The sequence below is a fragment of the Myxine glutinosa genome, unplaced genomic scaffold (genome assembly GCF_964187855.1).
Source record: "Myxine glutinosa unplaced genomic scaffold, kmMyxGlut1.1 SCAFFOLD_1576, whole genome shotgun sequence".
NCBI lineage: Eukaryota > Metazoa > Chordata > Myxini > Myxiniformes > Myxinidae > Myxine > Myxine glutinosa.
The window spans coordinates 53,530-75,871 of record NW_027617671.1 but is presented as its reverse complement, the minus strand read 5'-3'; the positions used below and the strand labels follow the sequence as shown (position 1 = coordinate 75,871).

The 22,342-nt window shown below is 41.1% G+C and overlaps 1 protein-coding gene across 1 annotated transcript; it reads left to right on the top strand.

The window, feature by feature from the left end:
* Positions 1–10,747: 10,747 nt before the first annotated feature.
* On the top strand, positions 10,748–11,893 carry LOC144889190 (uncharacterized; the record flags this gene model as incomplete). Its single annotated transcript, XM_078769164.1, has 2 exons — positions 10,748–10,804; positions 10,921–11,893. Coding segments are annotated over 2 exons (915 nt in total), but the record flags the coding sequence as incomplete, so codon positions are not given.
* Between the last annotated feature and the right edge of the window lie 10,449 nt (positions 11,894–22,342).

The window sequence follows — 22,342 nt, the reverse complement described above, 5'->3', positions numbered from 1 at the left end:
TCGCACTTGTGTTAGTGTTGAAAAACCACTTTTCGCACTTGTGTTAGTGTTGAAAAACCACTTTTAGCACTTGTGTTAGTGTTGAAAAACCACTTTTCGCACTTGTGTTGGTGCAGGAAACCACTTTTGCACTTGTATTAGTTTGGAAAAACCACTTTTCGCACTTGTGTTAGTGTTGAAAAACCACTTTTCGCACTTGTGTTCGTGTTGAAAAACCACTTTTCACACTTGTGTTAGTGTTGAAAAACCACTTTTCGCACTTGTGTTGGTGCAGGAAACCCCTTTTGCACTTGTATTAATGTGGAAAAAACACTTTTCGCACTTGTGTAAGTGTTGAAAAACCACTTTTCGCACTTGTGTTAGTGTTGAAAAACCACTTTTCGCACTTGTGTTGGTGCAGGAAACCACTTTTGCACTTGTATTAGTGTGGAAAAAACACTTTTTGCACTTGTGATAGTGTTGAAAAACCACTTTTCGCACTTGTGTTAGTGTTGAAAAACCACTTTTCGCACTTGTGTTGGTGCAGGAAACCACTTTTGCACTTGTATTAGTGTGGAAAAACCACTTTTCGCACTTGTGTTAGTGTTGAAAAACCACTTTTTGCACTTGTGTTAGTGTTAAAAAAACACTTTTCGCACTTGTGTTTGTGCAGGAAACCACTTTTGCACTTTTTTTACGGTGGAAAAAACACTTTTCGCAATTGTGTTAGTGTTGAAAAACCACTTTTTGCACTTGTGTTAGTGTTGAAAAACCACTTTTTGCACTTGTGTTAGTGTTGAAAAACCACTTTTCGCACTTGTGTTGGTGCAGGAAACCACTTTTGCACTTGTATTAGTGTGGAAAAAACACTTTTCGCACTTGTGTAAGTGTTGAAAAACCACTTTTCGCACTTGTGTTAGTGTTGAAAAACCACTTTTCGCACTTGTGTTGGTGCAGGCAACCACTTTTGCACTTGTATTAGTGTGGAAAAAACACTTTTTGCTCTTGTGATAGTGTTGAAAAACCACTTTTCGCACTTGTATTAGTGTGGAAAAAACACTTTTTGCACTTGTGATAGTGTTGAAAAACCACTTTTCGCACTTGTGTTAGTGTTGAAAAACCACTTTTCGCACTTGTGTTGGTGCAGGAAACCACTTTTGCACTTGTATTAGTGTGGAAAAACCACTTTTCGCACTTGTGTTAGTATTGAAAAACCACTTTTCGCACTTGTGTTAGTGTTAAAAAACCACTTTTCGCACTTGTGTTTGTGCAGGAAACCACTTTTGCACTTGTATTAGTGTGGAAAAAACACTTTTTGCAATTGTGTTAGTGTTGAAAAACCACTTTTTGCACTTGTGTTAGTGTTGAAAAACCACTTTTCGCACTTGTGTTGGTGCAGGAAACCTCTTTTGCACTTGTATTAGTGTGGAAAAAACACTTTTTGCACTTGTGATAGTGTTGAAAAACCACTTTTCGCACTTGTGTTGGTGCAGGAAACCACTTTTGCACTTGTATTAGTGTGGAAAAAACACTTTTCGCACTTGTGTTAGTGTTGAAAAACCACTTTTCACACTTGTGTTAGTGTTGAAAAACCACTTTTCGCTCTTGTGTTAGTGTTGAAAAACCACTTTTCGCACTTGTGTTGGTGCAGGAAACCAGTTTTGCAATTGTATTAGTGTGGAAAAAACACTTTTTGCACCTGTGATAGTGTTGAAAAACCACTTTTCGCACTTGTGTTAGTGTTGAAAAACCACTTTTCGCACTTGTGTTGGTGCAGGAAACCACTTTTGCACTTGTATTAGTGTGGAAAAACCACTTTTTGCCCTTGTGTTAGTGTTGAAAAACCACTTTTCGCACTTGTGTTAGTGTTGAAAAACCACTTTTAGCACTTGTGTTGGTGCAGGAAACCACTTTTCGCACTTGTGTTAGTGTTGAAAAACCACTTTTCGCACTTGTGTTAGTGTTGAAAAACCACTTTTCGCACTTGTGTTGGTGCAGGAAACCACTTTTGCACTTGTATTAGTGTGGAAAAAACACTTTTTGCACTTGCGATAGTGTTGAAAAACCACTTTTCGCACTTGTGTTAGTGTTGAAAAACCACTTTTCGCACTTGTGTTGGTGCAGGAAACCACTTTTGCACTTGTATTAGTGTGGAAAAAACACTTTTTGCACTTGTGATAGAGTTGAAAAACCACTTTTCGCACTTGCGTTAGTGTTGAAAAACCACTTTTCGCACTTGTGTTGGTGCAGGAAACCACTTTTGCACTTTTATTAGTGTGGGAAAACCACTTTTCGCACTTGTGTTAGTGTTGAAAAACCACTTTTCGCACTTGCGTTAGTGTTGAAAAACCACTTTTCGCACTTGTGTTGGTGCAGGAAACCACCTTTGCACTTGTATTAGTGTGGAAAAAACACTTTTCGCACTTGTGTTAGTGTTGAAAAACCACTTTTCGCACTTGTGTTAGTGTTGAAAAACCACTTTTCGCACTTGTGTTGGTGCAGGAAACCACTTTTCGCACTTGTGTTAGTGTTGAAAAACCACTTTTCGCACTTGTGTTAGTGTTGAAAAACCACTTTTCGCACTTGTGTTAGTGTTGAAAAACCACTTTTCGCACTTGTGTTGGTGCAGGAAACCACTTTTGCACTTGTATTAGTGTGGAAAAAATACTTTTTGCACTTGTGATTGTGTTGAAAACCACTTTTCGCACTTGTGTTGGTGCAGGAAACCACTTTTGCACTTGTATTAGTGTTGAAAAACCACTTTTCGCACTTGTGTTAGTGTTGAAAAACCACTTTTCGCACTTGTGTTGGTGCAGGAAACCACTTTTGCACTTGTATTAGTGTGGAAAAAATACTTTTTGCACTTGTGATCGTGTTGAAAAACCACGTTTCGCACTTGTGTTGGTGCAGGAAACCACTTTTTCACTTGTATTAGTGTTGAAAAACCACTTTTCGCACTTGTGTTTTTGTTGAAAAACCACTTTTCGCACTTGTGTTAGTGTTGAAAAACCACTTTTCGCACTTGTGTTAGTGTTGAAAAACCACTTTTCGCACTTGTGTTAGTGTTGAAAAACCACTTTTCGCACTTGTGTTGGTGCAGGAAACCACCTTTGCACTTGTATTAGTGTGGAAAAAACACATTTCGCACTTGTATTAGTGTTGAAAAACCACTTTTCGCACTTGTGTTAGTGTTGAAAAACCACTTTTCGCACTTGTGTTGGTGCAGGAAACCACTTTTCGCACTTGTGTTAGTGTTGAAAAACCACTTTTCGCACTTGTGTTAGTGTTGAAAAACCACTTTTCGCACTTGTGTTAGTGTTGAAAAACCACTTTTCGCACTTGTGTTGGTGCAGGAAACCACTTTTGCACTTGTATTAGTGTGGAAAAAACACTTTTTGCACTTGTGATAGTGTTGAAAAACCACTTTTCGCACTTGTGTTGGTGCAGGAAACCACTTTTGCACTTGTATTAGTGTGGAAAAAACACTTTTTGCACTTGTGATGGTGTTGAAAAACCACTTTTCGCACTTGTGTTGGTGCAGGAAACCACTTTTGCACTTGTATTAGTGTGGAAAAAACACTTTTTGCACTTGTGATAGTGTTGAAAAACCACTTTTCGCACTTGTGTTGGTGCAGGAAACCACCTTTGCACTTGTATTAGTGTGGAAAAAACACTTTTCGCACTTGTGTTAGTGTTGAAAAACCACTTTTCACACTTGTGTTGGTGCAGGAAACCACCTTTGCACTTGTATTAGTGTGGAAAAAACACTTTTCGCACTTGTGTTAGTGTTGAAAAACCACTTTTCGCACTTGTGTTAGTGTTGAAAAACCACTTTTCGCACTTGTGTTGGTGCAGGAAACCACTTTTTGCACTTGTGTTAGTGTTGAAAAACCACTTTTCGCACTTGTGTTAGTGTTGAAAAACCACTTTTCGCACTTGTGTTAGTGTTGAAAAACCACTTTTCGCACTTGTGTTGGTGCAGGAAACCACTTTTGCACTTGTATTAGTGTGGAAAAAACACTTTTTGCACTTGTGATAGTGTTGAAAAACCACTTTTCGCACTTGTGTTGGTGCAGGAAACCACTTTTGCACTTGTATTAGTGTGGAAAAAACACTTTTCGCACTTGTGTTAGTGTTGAAAAACCACTTTTCACACTTGTGTTAGTGTTGAAAAACCACTTTTCGCACTTGTGTTAGTGTTGAAAAACCACTTTTCGCACTTGTGTTGGTGCAGGAAACCAGTTTTGCACTTGTATTAGTGTGGAAAAAACACTTTTTGCACTTGTGATAGTGTTGAAAAACCACATTTCGCACTTGTGTTAGTGTTGAAAAACCACTTTTCGCACTTGTGTTGGTGCAGGAAACCACTTTTGCACTTGTATTAGTGTGGAAAAACCACTTTTCGCACTTGTGTTAGTGTTGAAAAACCACTTTTCGCACTTGTGTTAGTGTTGAAAAACCACTTTTAGCACTTGTGTTGGTGCAGGAAACCACTTTTCGCACTTGTGTTAGTGTTGAAAAACTACTTTTCGCACTTGTGTTAGTGTTGAAAAACCACTTTTCGCACTTGTGTTGGTGCAGGAAACCACTTTTGCATTTGTATTAGTGTGGAAAAAACACTTTTTGCACTTGTGATAGTGTTGAAAAACCACTTTTCGCACTTGTGTTAGTGTTGAAAAACCACTTTTCGCACTTGTGTTGGTGCAGGAAACCACTTTTGCACTTGTATTAGTGTGGAAAAAACACTTTTTGCACTTGTGATAGAGTTGAAAAACCACTTTTCGCACTTGTGTTAGTGTTGAAAAACCACTTTTCACACTTGTGTTGGTGCAGGAAACCACTTTTCGCACTTGTGTTAGTGTTGAAAAACCACTTTTCACACTTGTGTTAGTGTTGAAAAACCACTTTTCGCACTTGTGTTAGTGTTGAAAAACCACTTTTCGCACTTGTGTTGGTGCAGGAAACCACTTTTGCACTTGTATTAGTGTGGAAAAAACACTTTTTGCACTTGTGATAGTGTTGAAAAACCACTTTTCGCACTTGTGTTGGTGCAGGAAACCACTTTTGCACTTGTAGTAGTGTGGGAAAAACACTTTTCGCACTTGTGTTAGTGTTGAAAAACCACTTTTCACACTTGTGTTAGTGTTGAAAAACCACTTTTCGCACTTGTGTTGGTGCAGGAAACCAGTTTTGCACTTGTATTAGTGTGGAAAAAACGCTTTTTGCACTTGTGATAGTGTTTAAAAACCACTTTTCGCACTTGTGTTAGTGTTGAAAAACCACTTTTTGCACTTGTGTTAGTGTTGAAAAACCACTTTTAGCACTTGTGTTGGTGCAGGAAACCACTTTTCGCACTTGTGTTAGTGTTGAAAAACTACTTTTCGCACTTGTGTTGGTGCAGGAAACCACTTTTGCACTTGTATTAGTGTGGAAAAACCACTTTTCGCACTTGTGTTAGTGTTGAAAAACCACTTTTCGCACTTGTGTTAGTGTTGAAAAACCACTTTTAGCACTTGTGTTGGTGCAGGAAACCACTTTTCGCACTTGTGTTAGTGTTGAAAAACTACTTTTCGCACTTGTGTTAGTGTTGAAAAACCACTTTTCGCACTTGTGTTGGTGCAGGAAACCACTTTTGCACTTGTATTAGTGTGGAAAAAACACTTTTTGCACTTGTGATAGTGTTGAAAAACCACTTTTCGCACTTGTGTTAGTGTTGAAAAACCACTTTTCGCACTTTTGTTGGTGCAGGAAACCACTTTTACCCTTGTATTAGTGTGGAAAAAACACTTTTTGCACTTGTGATAGAGTTGAAAAACCACTTTTCGCACTTGCGTTAGTGTTGAAAAACCACTTTTCGCACTTGTGTTGGTGCAGGAAACCACTTTTGCACTTGTATTAGTGTGGAAAAACCACTTTTCGCACTTGTGTTAGTGTTGAAAAACCACTTTTCACACTTGTGTTAGTGTTGAAAAACCACTTTTCGCAGTTGTGTTGGTGCAGGAAACTACCTTTGCACTTGTATTAGTGTGGAAAAAACACTTTTCGCACTTGTGTTAGTGTTGAAAAACCACTTTTTGCACTTGTGTTAGTGTTGAAAAACCACTTTTCGCACTTGTGTTGGTGCAGGAAACCACTTTTCGCACTTGCGTTAGTGTTGAAAAACCACTTTTCGCACTTGTGTTAGTGTTGAAAAACCACTTTTAGCACTTGTGTTAGTGTTGAAAAACCACTTTTCGCACCTGTGTTGGTGCAGGAAACCACTTTTGCACTTGTATTAGTGTGGAAAAAATACTTTTTGCACTTGTGATCGTGTTGAAAAACCACTTTTCGCACTTGTGTTGGTGCAGGAAACCACTTTTGCACTTGTATTAGTGTTGAAAAACCACTTTTCGCACTTGTGTTAGTGTTGAAAAACCACTTTTCGCACTTGTGTTAGTGTTGAAAAACCACTTTTCGCACTTGTGTTGGTGCAGGAAACCACTTTTGCACTTGTATTAGTGTGGAAAAAAATACTTTTTGCACTTGTGATCGTGTTGAAAAACCACTTTTCGCACTTGTGTTCGTGCAGGAAACCACTTTTGCACTTGTATTAGTGTTGAAAAACCACTTTTTGCACTTTAGTGCAGCGGCATAGCAAAAATTTAAGAAGAATTGTGCATTTTGTGATGGAAGCACCAAATTTGGCACAATGATAGAATGTTATATTTAGAACATTTTCAGATATGGAACCACTTTGAAATTCACCCAAGGTCGCCGCCATATTGGATTTCAAAATGGCGGCTTTCAAAATCTGTAACCCTTAGGGGGGGTGGCGGAAACAAATCCTACAGGCACAATTATTGCCCCATTCACCCTATATCTTTTCTAACATCAGTAGACACATTACAGCGGCGATTCTGAGCTCAAGGGAACATCTAGGGGTCTGGGGAGTGAAAAAATTGAAAATTTCGGCCAAAAATACCCCTAAAAGAGGTCATTTGGTGTCAAATTTCAGAGGGGGTCGTGTATTGTCCTGTAGATAAAACATGCTGGTCCGTTGATTAACCCCTAATTAAACGACTTTTTTGTTTGTTTGCTCCATCCAGGTTTCAATCATGTCGAAGCAGTTCAAGTTAGTTCATGTTACCAAGCATGTAACTTCAACGCCAAAGACGCCACTGGACTGGGAACTCTGTGTTCTGTGTCAAGTTGATATAGGAGAGTCCCTACAGTGTCCTGCTGTCACGAAAAGAACTGATGCAGGTGCTGGATACAAGACACTTGAAGACAATCTATCAGCATTCAATAAACTAGGCAAGCTGCCACAAGACGTGGACTTGCAACGACTGGATGAAGGCCAAGGGATAGCTGCCACTCTAGCTGCCCACCAAGCCAAGTGGCACAAGTCATGCAGGGTGAAATATAACACTACCAAGCTACAGCGGGTACAGAAGAGAAGTCACTCAGAGGGAAGCCCTATCCCCAGTACAATCACAGATAAGTACAAGCTTACTAGGTCTCAGGCAGCTTGTGTTGATAGCATATGCGACAATTTGTGCTTCTTCTGCCAGCAAGAGCTTGGTTTGGAGTTTCATCAAGCAGCGACATTGGAACTAGATAAACACGTTCGCAAGGCTGCAGAGTTTCTTCAGGATACCACTTTGTTAGCCCAACTGAGTGCTGGGGACATGGTCGCAAGAGAGGCCAAGTACCATAAGAAATGTTTGACATCCCTATACAACCGCGTGAGGGCAGCAAAAAAGCTTGCTGAGCAAAGCCAGAGCACGGTAGATGTCATGTCATTTCAGCAATAGTCCTTGCTGAACTGGTAACGTACATAGAGGAAACTGCTAAAGAAGAAGACACTGCTCCTGTATTCAAGATGGCAGACCTCACCAAGCTCTACACAATGAGAATGGAACAGTTCGGAGTTGTGCTGGAAACACGAGTCCATACAACCAGACTCAAGGAGCGTATCCTGGCACACTTCCCTGATCTGCAGGAGCACAGGCAGGGAAGAGATGTCCTGCTGGTGTTTCAGGAAGACATTGGCAGTGCATTAGCCAAGGCATGTCAACATGATATTGACAGTGATGTTGTGCACCTGGCACGAGCTGCAGGGATTATAAGGAAGGATATGTTCCAGTCATCTCAGCCTTTCAATGGGTCCTTCTCAAACAAATGTCAAGAAGAGTCTGTGCCACAACTGCTGCTGACAATGGTCTCCATGATTTTAGAGGGCGCAGGCATCAAAGATCAGGCATGTCAGTCATCGGCATCGGCGTCTGTGACAATAGCTCAACTTCTCAAATACAACAGTGTGAAGCATGAGAGGAGAGGTGCAGGCACAGACGTACGACACAGCATTAGTCAAGAGACTCCTTTGCCAATATATCTTGGCTTGATGCTTCAAGCCCATACGAGAAAGAGGGAACTGGTTGACACATTATCTGGACTAGGGATCAGCATTGCCTATGATAGAGTGCTACGGATCTCTGCAGAGCTGGGGAACGGGGTCTGTCAGCGCTTTCGGGCGGAGAAGGTGGTCTGTCCCCCAAAGCTCCGCGGTGGAGTGTTCACCACATCAGCTGTGGATAATATAGACCACAATCCCAGTTCCACGACAGCACACGACTCCTTCCACGGAACTGGTATTTCATTGATACAACATCCAGACTATGACAATCAAGGCACAGACCGAGGTATTGTCATCATCGGGGGTGTCTCAAATGTCAAGACTGTGGAGGACCTTCCACGGTATTACACAGATGTACAACCAGTTAGTTCACTTGCCAAAAGCCACCCTGTACCAGCTGGAACCCAGGCGTCGCTGCAGAGGAATCCTGCACAAGCTGAACTGGATAAAGAGAAGAGGTGGCTCCAGACTGTGAAGGATGCATGTGACAGTGGTGACACACAGAATCCAGGAAACATTTCTTGGGCTGCACATCACGCAGAGAACCAATCGGCCAAGGATACTAGTATCACAGTCACACCCACTGCCTTGCTTCCCCTCTTCCATGACCAAGCCCACTCAGTGCCAATGATCCGCCATGCCATGGATGTTGTGAAAGCAGCGATCAATGAGCTAAACCCTGGACAGATACCCGTCGTCACACTGGACCAACCACTTTATGCGATCGCCAAGCAGGTGCAATGGAACTGGCCAGACACACATGGTGAAGATCTCTTTGTGGTCATGCTGGGTGGTCTACACACAGAGATAGCAGCTTTGAAGACAGCAGGAGACTGGCTGCAAGACAGCGGTTGGACACAGGCATTGGTTCAGGCAGAGATAGCAACAGCTGGCACAGCAGACTCCTTCTTGTGTGCAGCTCACGTCAGCCGTACAAGACGCGCCCACCAAGTAACTGTTGCTGCCCTACACATACTGCAGCATCGTGCATATGACATATACAACGAAAGAGCAACTGCAAGAGATGAGGAACCATTGGAGTTCGAGGCATGGTGTGACCAGAGAGCAGCGGCATGTCCACAGTTTCAGTACTGGGCCACTGTACTTAACCTGGAGCTCTGTATACTCCTCTACATACGTTCACTGAGAGAGTCCAACTTCACGCTGTACATGGACACCCTACCAGAGCTAGCTACATGGTTCGCTGCATTGGACCATATCCACTATGCTCGCTGGTTACCAGTCCACATCAGGGACATGGTTGGCATTGCAGAGAAACACCCAGATGTTGCTGCCAAGTTCCATGCGGGGCACTTCACATCCAAGAAGACTAGGCATGCTTTCTCCGCCATCTCCCTAGACCAGGCTCATGAACAAAACAATGCCACGGTCAAAGGCGATGGCGGGGCAGTGGGCCTAACTGAAAATCCAAGTGCCCTTCGACGGTGGATGGTGGCTGGCCCCGAAGTTGCTCGGGTCATCACAGAATTTGAGACCTCACAGCAACTGCGCCAAAGGGGAGAGCACACCCACCACCATGGGCAAACCGACAGTGTGCAGAAGAAGTTCGTCCAAGATGTCCGTGCACTGACAACAGTCATCGAAGAGATGGGCAGCCCCTTTGAAGAAGAAAGCACAGATTTGCTGGTCCTGGGCACACTGGAGATCTTGGGCCCAGCTGTTGTAGATACTGTGCGTACAGCTGTACAGATTGGGAGAGATCAGTTCCATTCATTTGAGAAGGAACGTCTGGCAGACAGATCCAAGCCACTCGATTATGTCATCAAACGCAACAAACTCCCGTTGTTTTCATCCATCAAGGTCAAAGCTGCCCAGAAGAGCAAACAACAAGTAGCCTCTGCAAAGTGTGATTCAGAGCTCTTCTCCAGACTATACATCGCATGCCAAACCAGAGATGGGGGTCTCGAGCAGTTCTTCAAACATGAGAACAGCGCACATCCGCCAGCACTCTCGCAAAATGGACAGCTCCGCTTTGGTTCCAAAGCTGACTTGTTGCAGCCCTTAGAACAGCTTGTCGAAACAAAGTCGGACCCACCACAAGTATCTTCTGTGATCCTCGATGGAGCTGTAATAGTTCAAATGCTGAGCCCAGGCCAGACCAAAACATTTCTTGACTATGCCACAAAAGTATTCGTTCCATACATTATGTCACAGCTTCAACATCGATCTCGTCTCGATCTAGTGTGGGACCGCTATGCAAAGTCAGGCAGCCTGAAGGCAACTGCAAGGACCAACAGAGGCAAGGGAATACGCAGACGTGTCACTGGCTCTGCCCTCCTACCAGGCAACTGGCACAGTTTCCTCCGTGTCGACGAGAACAAGGAGGAACTCTTCAGCTTTCTGTCTAAGCAGGTCACGGAGTCCATTGATGTGCCAGACAAACAGCTGATTGCTACTGACGGTGAACAGGTAATGTGCATGATGTATGTTAGTGTGTGTTAGTGAAAGTTTTATTCGTGACCACCTACACCAAAGGAATTCACATTTAATTTACATCACGGTATTGTTCATGCTTACACCAACAGGTCATTGCTGTACCACCATGTGCAGACACAGCCGCTTTGGCCCCGTGCAATCACGAGGAAGCAGACACGCGCATGATGCTCCACGCAGCAGCTGCTATGAAATCTGGACACCGCAGAGTACTCATCCGCACCGTGGACACAGATGTGGTGGTTCTCGCTGTGTGGATGGCCCAGGAGCTTAATGAGGTAGTGGACGAACTCTGGTTAGCGCTTGGAACCGGAAAGAACTTCCGCTACATAGCAGCACACGAGCTGTCTGCTACCCTGGGACCAGACAAAGCCAAGGCACTGCCAATCTTCCATGCAATCACAGGGTGTGATACCGTCTCGAGCTTTGCAGGTCGTGGCAAGAAAACAGCATGGGCAGTATGGGAAACTTTTCCAGAAGTGACCAATGCATTCCTGGACCTGGCATCTGCACCAAGTGAGATCTCTGAGGATACACTGGCAACCCTGGAGAGATACGTAGTGCTTCTGTACGACCGCACATGCACATGTTCTGAGGTGAATCTGGCAAGAAAGAAACTCTTTGCAAAGAAATCTCGATCCATTGAAGCAATACCTCCAACACAGGCCGCCCTAGTACAACACGTGAAGAGAGCAACTTACCAGGGTGGACATTGTTGGGGACAGTCTCTTGTCCCACACTGCTATCTCCCATCACCATGCGACTGGGGGTGGGTGGACAATGACGGACAGTTCGATCCTCTGTGGACAACACTACCAGAAGCTGCCAAATCCTGCTATGAACTCATCTGTTGTGGGTGCGAAAACGGTTGCAGTGGGAGATGCAAGTGCAAGAAAGCGGCTCTGAAATGCACAGCACTGTGTGCCTGTGATGGTGACTGCTCACATTGAGTTGGAACTGTGACACTTGGCATGGCTTGATGCAATACGCTCGCTAGTTCTCTTGCTGAACGTGTGTATACAATGTACGTAATATGGGATTATCAGTTGCTTATGTGCATTAAAACATATTTCAATACAACCATTCAATTCAGTGACCTCAGAAATGTACATCTAGACACCAGAATCAAGTATCTAGCTGGCATAGAACCAGAGATATCGGTCAGCAGATTTTCGGAAGCCGCCATCTTGGAATCCAATATGGCGTCAGTAAATCAACTTCTAAGTAGAACCATTCAATTCCTTGACCTCAAGTTTGTACATCCAGACACTAAAATCAAGGCTGTAGCTGGTATAGAACCAGAAATATTTGTAATTAAAGATTTTTAAGCCGCCATTTTGAAATCCAATATGGCGGCCACATGGGGGTGAATTACAAAGTGGTTCCATATCTGAAAATGTTCTCCATATAATATTCTATCATTCTGCCAAATTTGGTGCTTCCATCACAAAATGCACAATTGGTTTGCTATGCCGCTGCACTACTTGTGTTAGTGTTGAAAAACCACTTTTCGCACTTGTGTTAGTGTTGAAAAACCACTTTTCGCACTTGTGTTGGTGCAGGAAACCACCTTTGCACTTGTATTAGTGTGGAAAAAACACTTTTCGCACTTGTGTTAGTGTTGAAAAACCACTTTTCGCACTTGTGTTAGTGTTGAAAAACCACTTTTCGCACTTGTGTTGGTGCAGGAAACCACTTTTTGCACTTGTGTTAGTGTTGAAAAACCACTTTTCGCACTTGTGTTAGTGTTGAAAAACCACTTTTCGCACTTGTGTTAGTGTTGAAAAACCACTTTTCGCACTTTGTTGGTGCAGGAAACCACTTTTGCACTTGTATTAGTGTGGAAAAAACACTTTTTGCACTTGTGATAGTGTTGAAAAACCACTTTTCGCACTTGTGTTTGTGCAGGAAACCACTTTTGCACTTGTATTAGTGTGGAAAAAACACTTTTTGCACTTGTGATGGTGTTGAAAAACCACTTTTCGCACTTGTGTTGGTGCAGGAAACCACTTTTGCACTTGTATTAGTGTGGAAAAAACACTTTTTGCACTTGTGATAGTGTTGAAAAACCACTTTTCGCACTTGTGTTAGTGTTGAAAAACCACTTTTCGCACTTGTGTTGGTGCAGGAAACCACTTTTGCACTTGTATTAGTGTGGAAAAACCACTTTTCGCACTTGTGTTAGTGTTGAAAAACCACTTTTCGCACTTGTGTTAGTGTTGAAAAACCACTTTTCGCACTTGTGTTGGTGCAGGAAACCACTTTTGCACTTGTATTAGTGTGGAAAAAACACTTTTCGCAATTGTGTTAGTGTTGAAAAACCACTTTTCGCACTTGTGTTAGTGTTGAAAAACCACTTTTCGCACTTGTGTTGGTGCAGGAAACCACTTTTGCACTTGTATTAGTGTGGAAAAAACACTTTTTGCACTTGTGATAGAGTTGAAAAACCACTTTTCGCACTTGCGTTAGTGTTGAAAAACCACTTTTCGCACTTGTGTTGGTGCAGGAAACCACTTTTGCACTTGTATTAGTGTGGTAAAACCACTTTTCGCACTTGTGTTAGTGTTGAAAAACCACTTTTCGCACTTGTGTTAGTGTTGAAAAACCACTTTTCGCACTTGTGTTGGTGCAGGAAACCACCTTTGCACTTGTATTAGTGTGGAAAAACCACTTTTCGCACTTGTGTTAGTGTTGAAAAACCACTTTTCGCACTTGTGTTAGTGTTGAAAAACCACTTTTCGCACTTGTGTTGGTGCAGGAAACCACCTTTGCACTTGTATTAGTGTGGAAAAAACACTTTTCGCACTTGTGTTAGTGTTGAAAAACCACTTTTCGCACTTGTGTTAGTGTTGAAAAACCACTTTTCGCACTTGTGTTGGTGCAGGAAACCACTTTTCGCACTTGTGTTAGTGTTGAAAAACCACTTTTCGCACTTGTGTTAGTGTTGAAAAACCACTTTTCGCACTTGTGTTAGTGTTGAAAAACCACTTTTCGCACTTGTGTTGGTGCAGGAAACCACTTTTGCACTTGTATTAGTGTGGAAAAAATACTTTTTGCACTTGTGATTGTGTTGAAAACCACTTTTCGCACTTGTGTTGGTGCAGGAAACCACTTTTGCACTTGTATTAGTGTTGAAAAACCACTTTTCGCACTTGTGTTAGTGTTGAAAAACCACTTTTCGCACTTGTGTTGGTGCAGGAAACCACTTTTGCACTTGTATTAGTGTGGAAAAAATACTTTTTGCACTTGTGATCGTGTTGAAAAACCACGTTTCGCACTTGTGTTGGTGCAGGAAACCACTTTTTCACTTGTATTAGTGTTGAAAAACCACTTTTCGCACTTGTGTTTTTGTTGAAAAACCACTTTTCGCACTTGTGTTAGTGTTGAAAAACCACTTTTCGCACTTGTGTTAGTGTTGAAAAACCACTTTTCGCACTTGTGTTAGTGTTGAAAAACCACTTTTCGCACTTGTGTTGGTGCAGGAAACCACCTTTGCACTTGTATTAGTGTGGAAAAAACACTTTTCGCACTTGTATTAGTGTTGAAAAACCACTTTTCGCACTTGTGTTAGTGTTGAAAAACCACATTTCGCACTTGTGTTGGTGCAGGAAACCACTTTTGCACTTGTATTAGTGTGGAAAAAACACTTTTTGCACTTGTGATAGTGTTGAAAAACTACTTTTCGCACTTGTGTTAGTGTTGAAAAACCACTTTTCGCACTTGTGTTAGTGTTGAAAAACCACTTTTCGCACTTGTGTTGGTGCAGGAAACCACTTTTGCACTTGCATTAGTGTGGAAAAAACACTTTTTGCACTTGTGATAGTGTTGAAAAACCACTTTTCGCACTTGTGTTGGTGCAGGAAACCACTTTTGCACTTGTATTAGTGTGGAAAAAACACTTTTCGCACTTGTGTTAGTGTTGAAAAACCACTTTTCGCACTTGTGTTAGTGTTGAAAAACCACTTTTCACACTTGTGTTAGTGTTGAAAAACCACTTTTCGCACTTGTGTTAGTGTTGAAAAACCACTTTTCGCACTTGTGTTGGTGCAGGAAACCAGTTTTGCACTTGTATTAGTGTGGAAAAAACACTTTTTGCACTTGTGATAGTGTTGAAAAACCACTTTTCGCACTTGTGTTAGTGTTGAAAAACCACTTTTCGCACTTGTGTTGGTGCAGGAAACCACTTTTGCACTTGTATTAGTGTGGAAAAAACACTTTTCGCACTTGTGTTAGTGTTGAAAAACCACTTTTCGCACTTGTGTTAGTGTTGAAAAACCACTTTTAGCACTTGTGTTGGTGCAGGAAACCACTTTTCGCACTTGTGTTAGTGTTGAAAAACTACTTTTCACACTTGTGTTAGTGTTGAAAAACCACTTTTCGCACTTGTGTTGGTGCAGGAAACCACTTTTGCACTTGTATTAGTGTGGAAAAAACACTTTTTGCACTTGTGATAGTGTTGAAAAACCACTTTTCGCACTTGTGTTAGTGTTGAAAAACCACTTTTCGCACTTGTGTTGGTGCAGGAAACCACTTTTGCACTTGTATTAGTGTGGAAAAAACACTTTTTGCACTTGTGATAGAGTTGAAAAACCACTTTTCGCACTTGTGTTAGTGTTGAAAAACCACTTTTTGCACTTGTGTTGGTGCAGGAAACCACTTTTCGCACTTGTGTTAGTGTTGAAAAAACACTTTTCGCACTTGTATTAGTGTTGAAAAACCACTTTTTGCACTTGTGTTAGTGTTGAAAAACCACTTTTCGCACTTGTGTTGGTGCAGGAAACCACTTTTGCACTTGTATTAGTGTGGAAAAAACACTTTTTGCACTTGTGATAGTGTTGAAAAACCACTTATCGCACTTGTGTTGGTGCAGGAAACCACTTTTGCACTTGTATTAGTGTGGAAAAAACACTTTTCGCACTTGTGTTAGTGTTGAAAAACCACTTTTTGCACTTGTGATAGTGTTGAAAAACCACTTTTCGCACTTGTGTTGGTGCAGGAAACCACTTTTGCACTTGTATTAGTGTGGAAAAAACACTTTTCGCACTTGTGTTAGTGTTGAAAAACCACTTTTCACACTTGTGTTAGTGTTGAAAAACCACTTTTCGCACTTGTGTTAGTGTTGAAAAACCACTTTTCGCACTTGTGTTGGTGCAGGAAACCAGTTTTGCACTTGTATTAGTGTGGAAAAAACACTTTTGCACTTGTGATAGTGTTGAAAAACCACTTTTCGCACATGTGTTAGTGTTGAAAAACCACTTTTCGCACTTGTGTTGGTGCAGGAAACCACTTTTGCACTTGTATTAGTGTGGAAAAACCACTTTTCGCACTTGTGTTAGTGTTGAAAAACCACTTTTCGCACTTGTGTTAGTGTTGAAAAACCACTTTTAGCACTTGTGTTGGTGCAGGAAACCACTTTTCGCACTTGTGTTAGTGTTGAAAAACCACTTTTCGCACTTGTGTTGGTGCAGGAAACCACTTTTGCACTTGTATTAGTGTGGAAAAAACACTTTTTGCACTTGTGAAAGTGTTGAAAAACCACTTTTCGCACTTGTGTTAGTGTTGAAAAACCACTTTTCGCACTTGTGTTGGTGCAGGAAGCCACTTTTGCACTTGTATTAGTGTGGAAAAAACACTTTTTGCACTTGTGATAGAGTTGAAAAACCACTTTTCGCACTTGCATTAGTGTTGAAAAACCACTTTTCGCACTTGTGTTGGTGCAGGAAACCACTTTTGCACTTGTATTAGTGTGGAAAAACCACTTTTCGCACTTGTGTTAGTGTTGAAAAACCACTTTTCGCACTTGTGTTAGTGTTGAAAAACCACTTTTCGCACTTGTGTTGGTGCAGGAAACTACCTTTGCACTTGTATTAGTGTGGAAAAAACACTTTTCGCACTTGTGTTAGTGTTGAAAAACCACTTTTCGCACTTGTGTTAGTGTTGAAAAACCACTTTTCGCACTTGTGTTGGTGCAGGAAACCACTTTTCGCACTTGTGTTAGTGTTGAAAAACCACTTTTCGCACTTGTGTTAGTGTTGAAAAACCACTTTTCGCACTTGTGTTAGTGTTGAAAAACCACTTTTCGCACCTGTGTTGGTGCAGGAAACCACTTTTGCACTTGTATTAGTGTGGAAAAAATACTTTTTGCACTTGTGATCGTGTTGAAAAACCACTTTTCGCACTTGTGTTGGTGCAGGAAACCACTTTTGCACTTGTATTAGTGTTGAAAAACCACTTTTCGCACTTGTGTTAGTGTTGAAAAACCACTTTTCGCACTTGTGTTAGTGTTGAAAAACCACTTCTCACACTTGTATTGGTGCAGGAAACCACTTTTGCACTTGTATTAGTGTGGAAAAAACACTTTTTGCACTTGTGTTGGTGCAGGAAACCACTTTTGCACTTGTATTAGTGTGGAAAAAACACTTTTCGCACTTGTGTTAGTGTTGAAAAACCACTTTTCGCACTTGTGTTAGTGTTGAAAAAACCACTTTTCGCACTTGTGTTGGTGCAGGAAACCACTTTTCGCACTTGTGTTAGTGTTGAAAAACCACTTTTCGCACTTGTGTTAGTGTTGAAAAACCACTTCTCGCACTTGTGTTGGTGCAGGAAACCACTTTTGCACTTGTATTAGTGTGGAAAAAACACTTTTTGCACTTGTGATAGTGTTGAAAAACCACTTTTCGCACTTGTGTTGGTGCAGGAAACCACTTTTGCACTTGTATTAGTGTGGAAAAAACACTTTTCGCACTTGTGTTGGTGCAGGAAACCACTTTTGCACTTGTATTAGTGTTGAAAAACCACTTTTCGCACTTGTGTTAGTGTTGAAAAACTACTTTTCGCACTTGTGTTGTGTGCAGGAAACCACTTTTGCACGTGTATTAGTGTGGAAAAACCACTTTCGCACTTGTGTTAGTGTTGAAAAACCACTTTTCACACTTGTGTTAGTGTTGAAAAACCACTTTTCGCACTTGTATTAGTGTGGAAAAAACACTTTTTGCACTTGTGATAGTGTTGAAAAACTACTTTTCGCACTTGTGTTAGTGTTGAAAAACCACTTTTCGCACTTGTGTTAGTGTTGAAAAACCACTTTTCGCACTTGTGTTGGTGCAGGAAACCACTTTTGCACTTGCATTAGTGTGGAAAAAACACTTTTTGCACTTGTGATAGTGTTGAAAAACCACTTTTCGCACTTGTGTTGGTGCAGGAAACCACTTTTGCACTTGTATTAGTGTGGAAAAAACACTTTTCGCACTTGTGTTAGTGTTGAAAAACCACTTTTCGCACTTGTGTTGGTGTTGAAAAACCACTTTTCGCACTTGTGTTAGTGTTGAAAAACCACTTTTCGCACTTGTGTTGGTGCAGGAAACCACTTTTGCACTTGTATTAGTGTGGAAAAACCACTTTTCGCACTTGTGTTAGTGTTGAAAAACCACTTTTCGCACTTGTGTTAGTGTTGAAAAACCACTTTTCGCACTTGTGTTAGTGTTGAAAAAACCACTTTTCGCACTTGTGTTGGTGCAGGAAACCCCTTTTGCACTTGTATTAATGTGGAAAAAAAACACTTTTCGCACTTGTGTAAGTGTTGAAAAACCACTTTTCGCACTTGTGTTAGTGTTGAAAAACCACTTTTCGCACTTGTGTTGGTGCAGGAAACCACTTTTTGCACTTGTATTAGTGTGGAAAAAACACTTTTCGCACTTGTGTTAGTGTTGAAAAACCACTTTTCGCACTTGTGTTAGTGTTGAAAAACCACTTTTCGCACTTGGTGTTAGTGTTGAAAAACCACTTTTCGCACTTGTGTTGGTGCAGGAAACCACTTTTCGCACTTGTGTTAGTGTTGAAAAACCACTTTTCGCACTTGTGTAAGTGTTGAAAAACCACTTTTCGCACTTGTGTTGGTGCAGGAAACCACTTTTGCACTTGTATTAGTGTGGAAAAAACACTTTTTGCACTTGTGATAGTGTTGAAAAACCAATTTTCGCACTTGTGTTGGTGCAGGAAACCACTTTTGCACTTGTATTAGTGTGGAAAAAACACTTTTCGCACTTGTGTTGGTGCAGGAAACCACTTTTGCACTTGTATTAGTGTGGAAAAACCACTTTTCGCACTTGTGTTAGTGTTGACAAAACCACTTTTCGCACTTGTGTTAGTGTTGAAAAACCACTTTTAGCACTAGTGTTTGTGCAGGAAGCAACTTTTGCACTTGTATTAGTGTGGAAAAAAACACTTTTTGCACTTGTGATAGTGTTGAAAAACCACATTTCGCACTTGTGTTGGTGCAGGAAACCACTTTTGCACTTGTATTAGTGTGGAAAAAACACTTTTTGCACTTGTGATAGTGTTGAAAAACTACTTTTCGCACTTGTGTTAGTGTTGAAAAACCACTTTTCGCACTTGTGTTAGTGTTGAAAAACCACTTTTCGCACTTGTGTTGGTGCAGGAAACCACTTTTGCACTTGTATTAGTGTGGAAAAAACACTTTTCGCACTTGTGTTAGTGTTGAAAAACCACTTTTCGCACTTGTGTTGGTGCAGGAAACCACTTTTGCACTTGTATTAGTGTGGAAAAAACACTTTTCGCACTTGTGTTAGTGTTGAAAAACCACTTTTCGCACTTGTGTTAGTGTTGAAAAACCACTTTTCACACTTGTGTTAGTGTTGAAAAACCACTTTTAGCATTTGTGTTGGTGCAGGAAACCACTTTTGCACTTGTATTAGTGTGGAAAAAACACTTTTCGCACTTGTGTTAGTGTTGAAAAAACACTTTTCGCACTTGTGTTAGTGTTGAAAAACCACTTTTCGCACTTGTGTTAGTGTTGAAAAACCACTTTTAGCATTTGTGTTGGTGCAGGAAACCACTTTTCGCACTTGTGTTAGTGTTGAAAAACTACTTTTCACACTTGTGTTAGTGTTGAAAAACCACTTTTCGCACTTGTGTTGGTGCAGGAAACCACTTTTGCACTTGTATTAGTGTGGAAAAAACACTTTTTGCACTTGTGATAGTGTTGAAAAACCACTTTTCGCACTTGTGTTAGTGTTGAAAAACCACTTTTCGCACTTGTGTTGGTGCAGGAAACAACTTTTGCACTTGTATTAGTGTGGAAAAAACACTTTTTGCACTTGTGATAGAGTTGAAAAACCACTTTTCGCACTTGTGTTAGTGTTGAAAAACCACTTTTCGCACTTGTGTTGGTGCAGGAAACCACTTTTCGCACATGTGTTAGTGTTGAAAAAACACTTTTCGCACTTGTGTTAGTGTTGAAAAACCACTTTTCGCACTTGTGTTAGTGTTGAAAAACCACTTTTCGCACTTGTATTAGTGTGGAAAAAACACTTTTTGCACTTGTGATAGTGTTGAAAAACTACTTTTCGCACTTGTGTTAGTGTTGAAAAACTACTTTTCGCACTTGTGTTAGTGTTGAAAAACCACTTTTCGCACTTGTGTTGGTGCAGGAAACCACTTTTGCACTTGCATTAGTGTGGAAAAAACACTTTTTGCACTTGTGATAGTGTTGAAAAACCACTTTTCGCACTTGTGTTGGTGCAGGAAACCACTTTTGCACTTGTATTAGTGTGGAAAAAACACTTTTCGCACTTGTGTTAGTGTTGAAAAACCACTTTTCGCACTTGTGTTGGTGTTGAAAAACCACTTTTCGCACTTGTGTTAGTGTTGAAAAACCACTTTTCGCACTTGTGTTGGTGCAGGAAACCACTTTTGCACTTGTATTAGTGTGGAAAAACCACTTTTCGCACTTGTGTTAGTGTTGAAAAACCACTTTTCGCACTTGTGTTAGTGTTGAAAAACCACTTTTCGCACTTGTATTAGTGTGGAAAAAACACTTTTTGCACTTGTGATAGTGTTGAAAAACTACTTTTCGCACTTGTGTTAGTGTTGAAAAACCACTTTTCGCACTTGTGTTAGTGTTGAAAAACCACTTTTGGCACTTGTGTTGGTGCAGGAAACCACTTTTGCACTTGCATTAGTGTGGAAAAAACACTTTTTGCACTTGTGATAGTGTTGAAAAACCACTTTTCGCACTTGTGTTGGTGCAGGAAACCACTTTTGCACTTGTATTAGTGTGGAAAAAACACTTTTCGCACTTGTGTTAGTGTTGAAAAACCACTTTTCGCACTTGTGTTGGTGTTGAAAAACCACTTTTCGCACTTGTGTTAGTGTTGAAAAACCACTTTTCGCACTTGTGTTGGTGCAGGAAACCACTTTTGCACTTGTATTAGTGTGGAAAAACCACTTTTCGCACTTGTGTTAGTGTTGAAAAACCACTTTTCGCACTTGTGTTAGTGTTGAAAAACCACTTTTCGCACTTGTGTTAGTGTTGAAAAACCACTTTTCGCACTTGTGTTGGTGCAGGAAACCCCTTTTGCACTTGTATTAATGTGGAAAAAACACTTTTCGCACTTGTGTAAGTGTTGAAAAACCACTTTTCGCACTTGTGTTAGTGTTGAAAAACCACTTTTCGCACTTGTGTTGGTGCAGGAAACCACTTTTGCACTTGTATTAGTGTGGAAAAAACACTTTTCGCACTTGTGTTAGTGTTGAAAAACCACTTTTCGCACTTGTGTTAGTGTTGAAAAACCACTTTTCGCACTTGTGTTAGTGTTGAAAAACCACTTTTCGCACTTGTGTTGGTGCAGGAAACCACTTTTCGCACTTGTGTTAGTGTTGAAAAACCACTTTTCGCACTTGTGTTAGTGTTGAAAAACCACTTTTCGCACTTGTGTTGGTGCAGGAAACCACTTTTGCACTTGTATTAGTGTGGAAAAAACACTTTTTGCACTTGTGATAGTGTTGAAAAACCAATTTTCGCACTTGTGTTGGTGCAGGAAACCACTTTTGCACTTGTATTAGTGTGGAAAAAACACTTTTCGCACTTGTGTTGGTGCAGGAAACCACTTTTGCACTTGTATTAGTGTGGAAAAACCACTTTTCGCACTTGTGTTAGTGTTGAAAAACCACTTTTCGCACTTGTGTTAGTGTTGAAAAACCACTTTTAGCACTTGTGTTTGTGCAGGAAACAACTTTTGCACTTGTATTAGTGTGGAAAAAAACACTTTTTGCACTTGTGATAGTGTTGAAAAACCACATTTCGCACTTGTGTTGGTGCAGGAAACCACTTTTGCACTTGTATTAGTGTGGAAAAAACACTTTTTGCACTTGTGATAGTGTTGAAAAACTACTTTTCGCACTTGTGTTAGTGTTGAAAAACCACTTTTCGCACTTGTGTTAGTGTTGAAAAACCACTTTTCGCACTTGTGTTGGTGCAGGAAACCAATTTTGCACTTGCATTAGTGTGGAAAAAACACTTTTTGCACTTGTGATAGTGTTGAAAAACCACTTTTCGCACTTGTGTTGGTGCAGGAAACCACTTTTGCACTTGTATTAGTGTGGAAAAAACACTTTTCGCACTTGTGTTAGTGTTGAAAAACCACTTTTCGCACTTGTGTTAGTGTTGAAAAACCACTTTTCACACTTGTGTTAGTGTTGAAAAACCACTTTTCG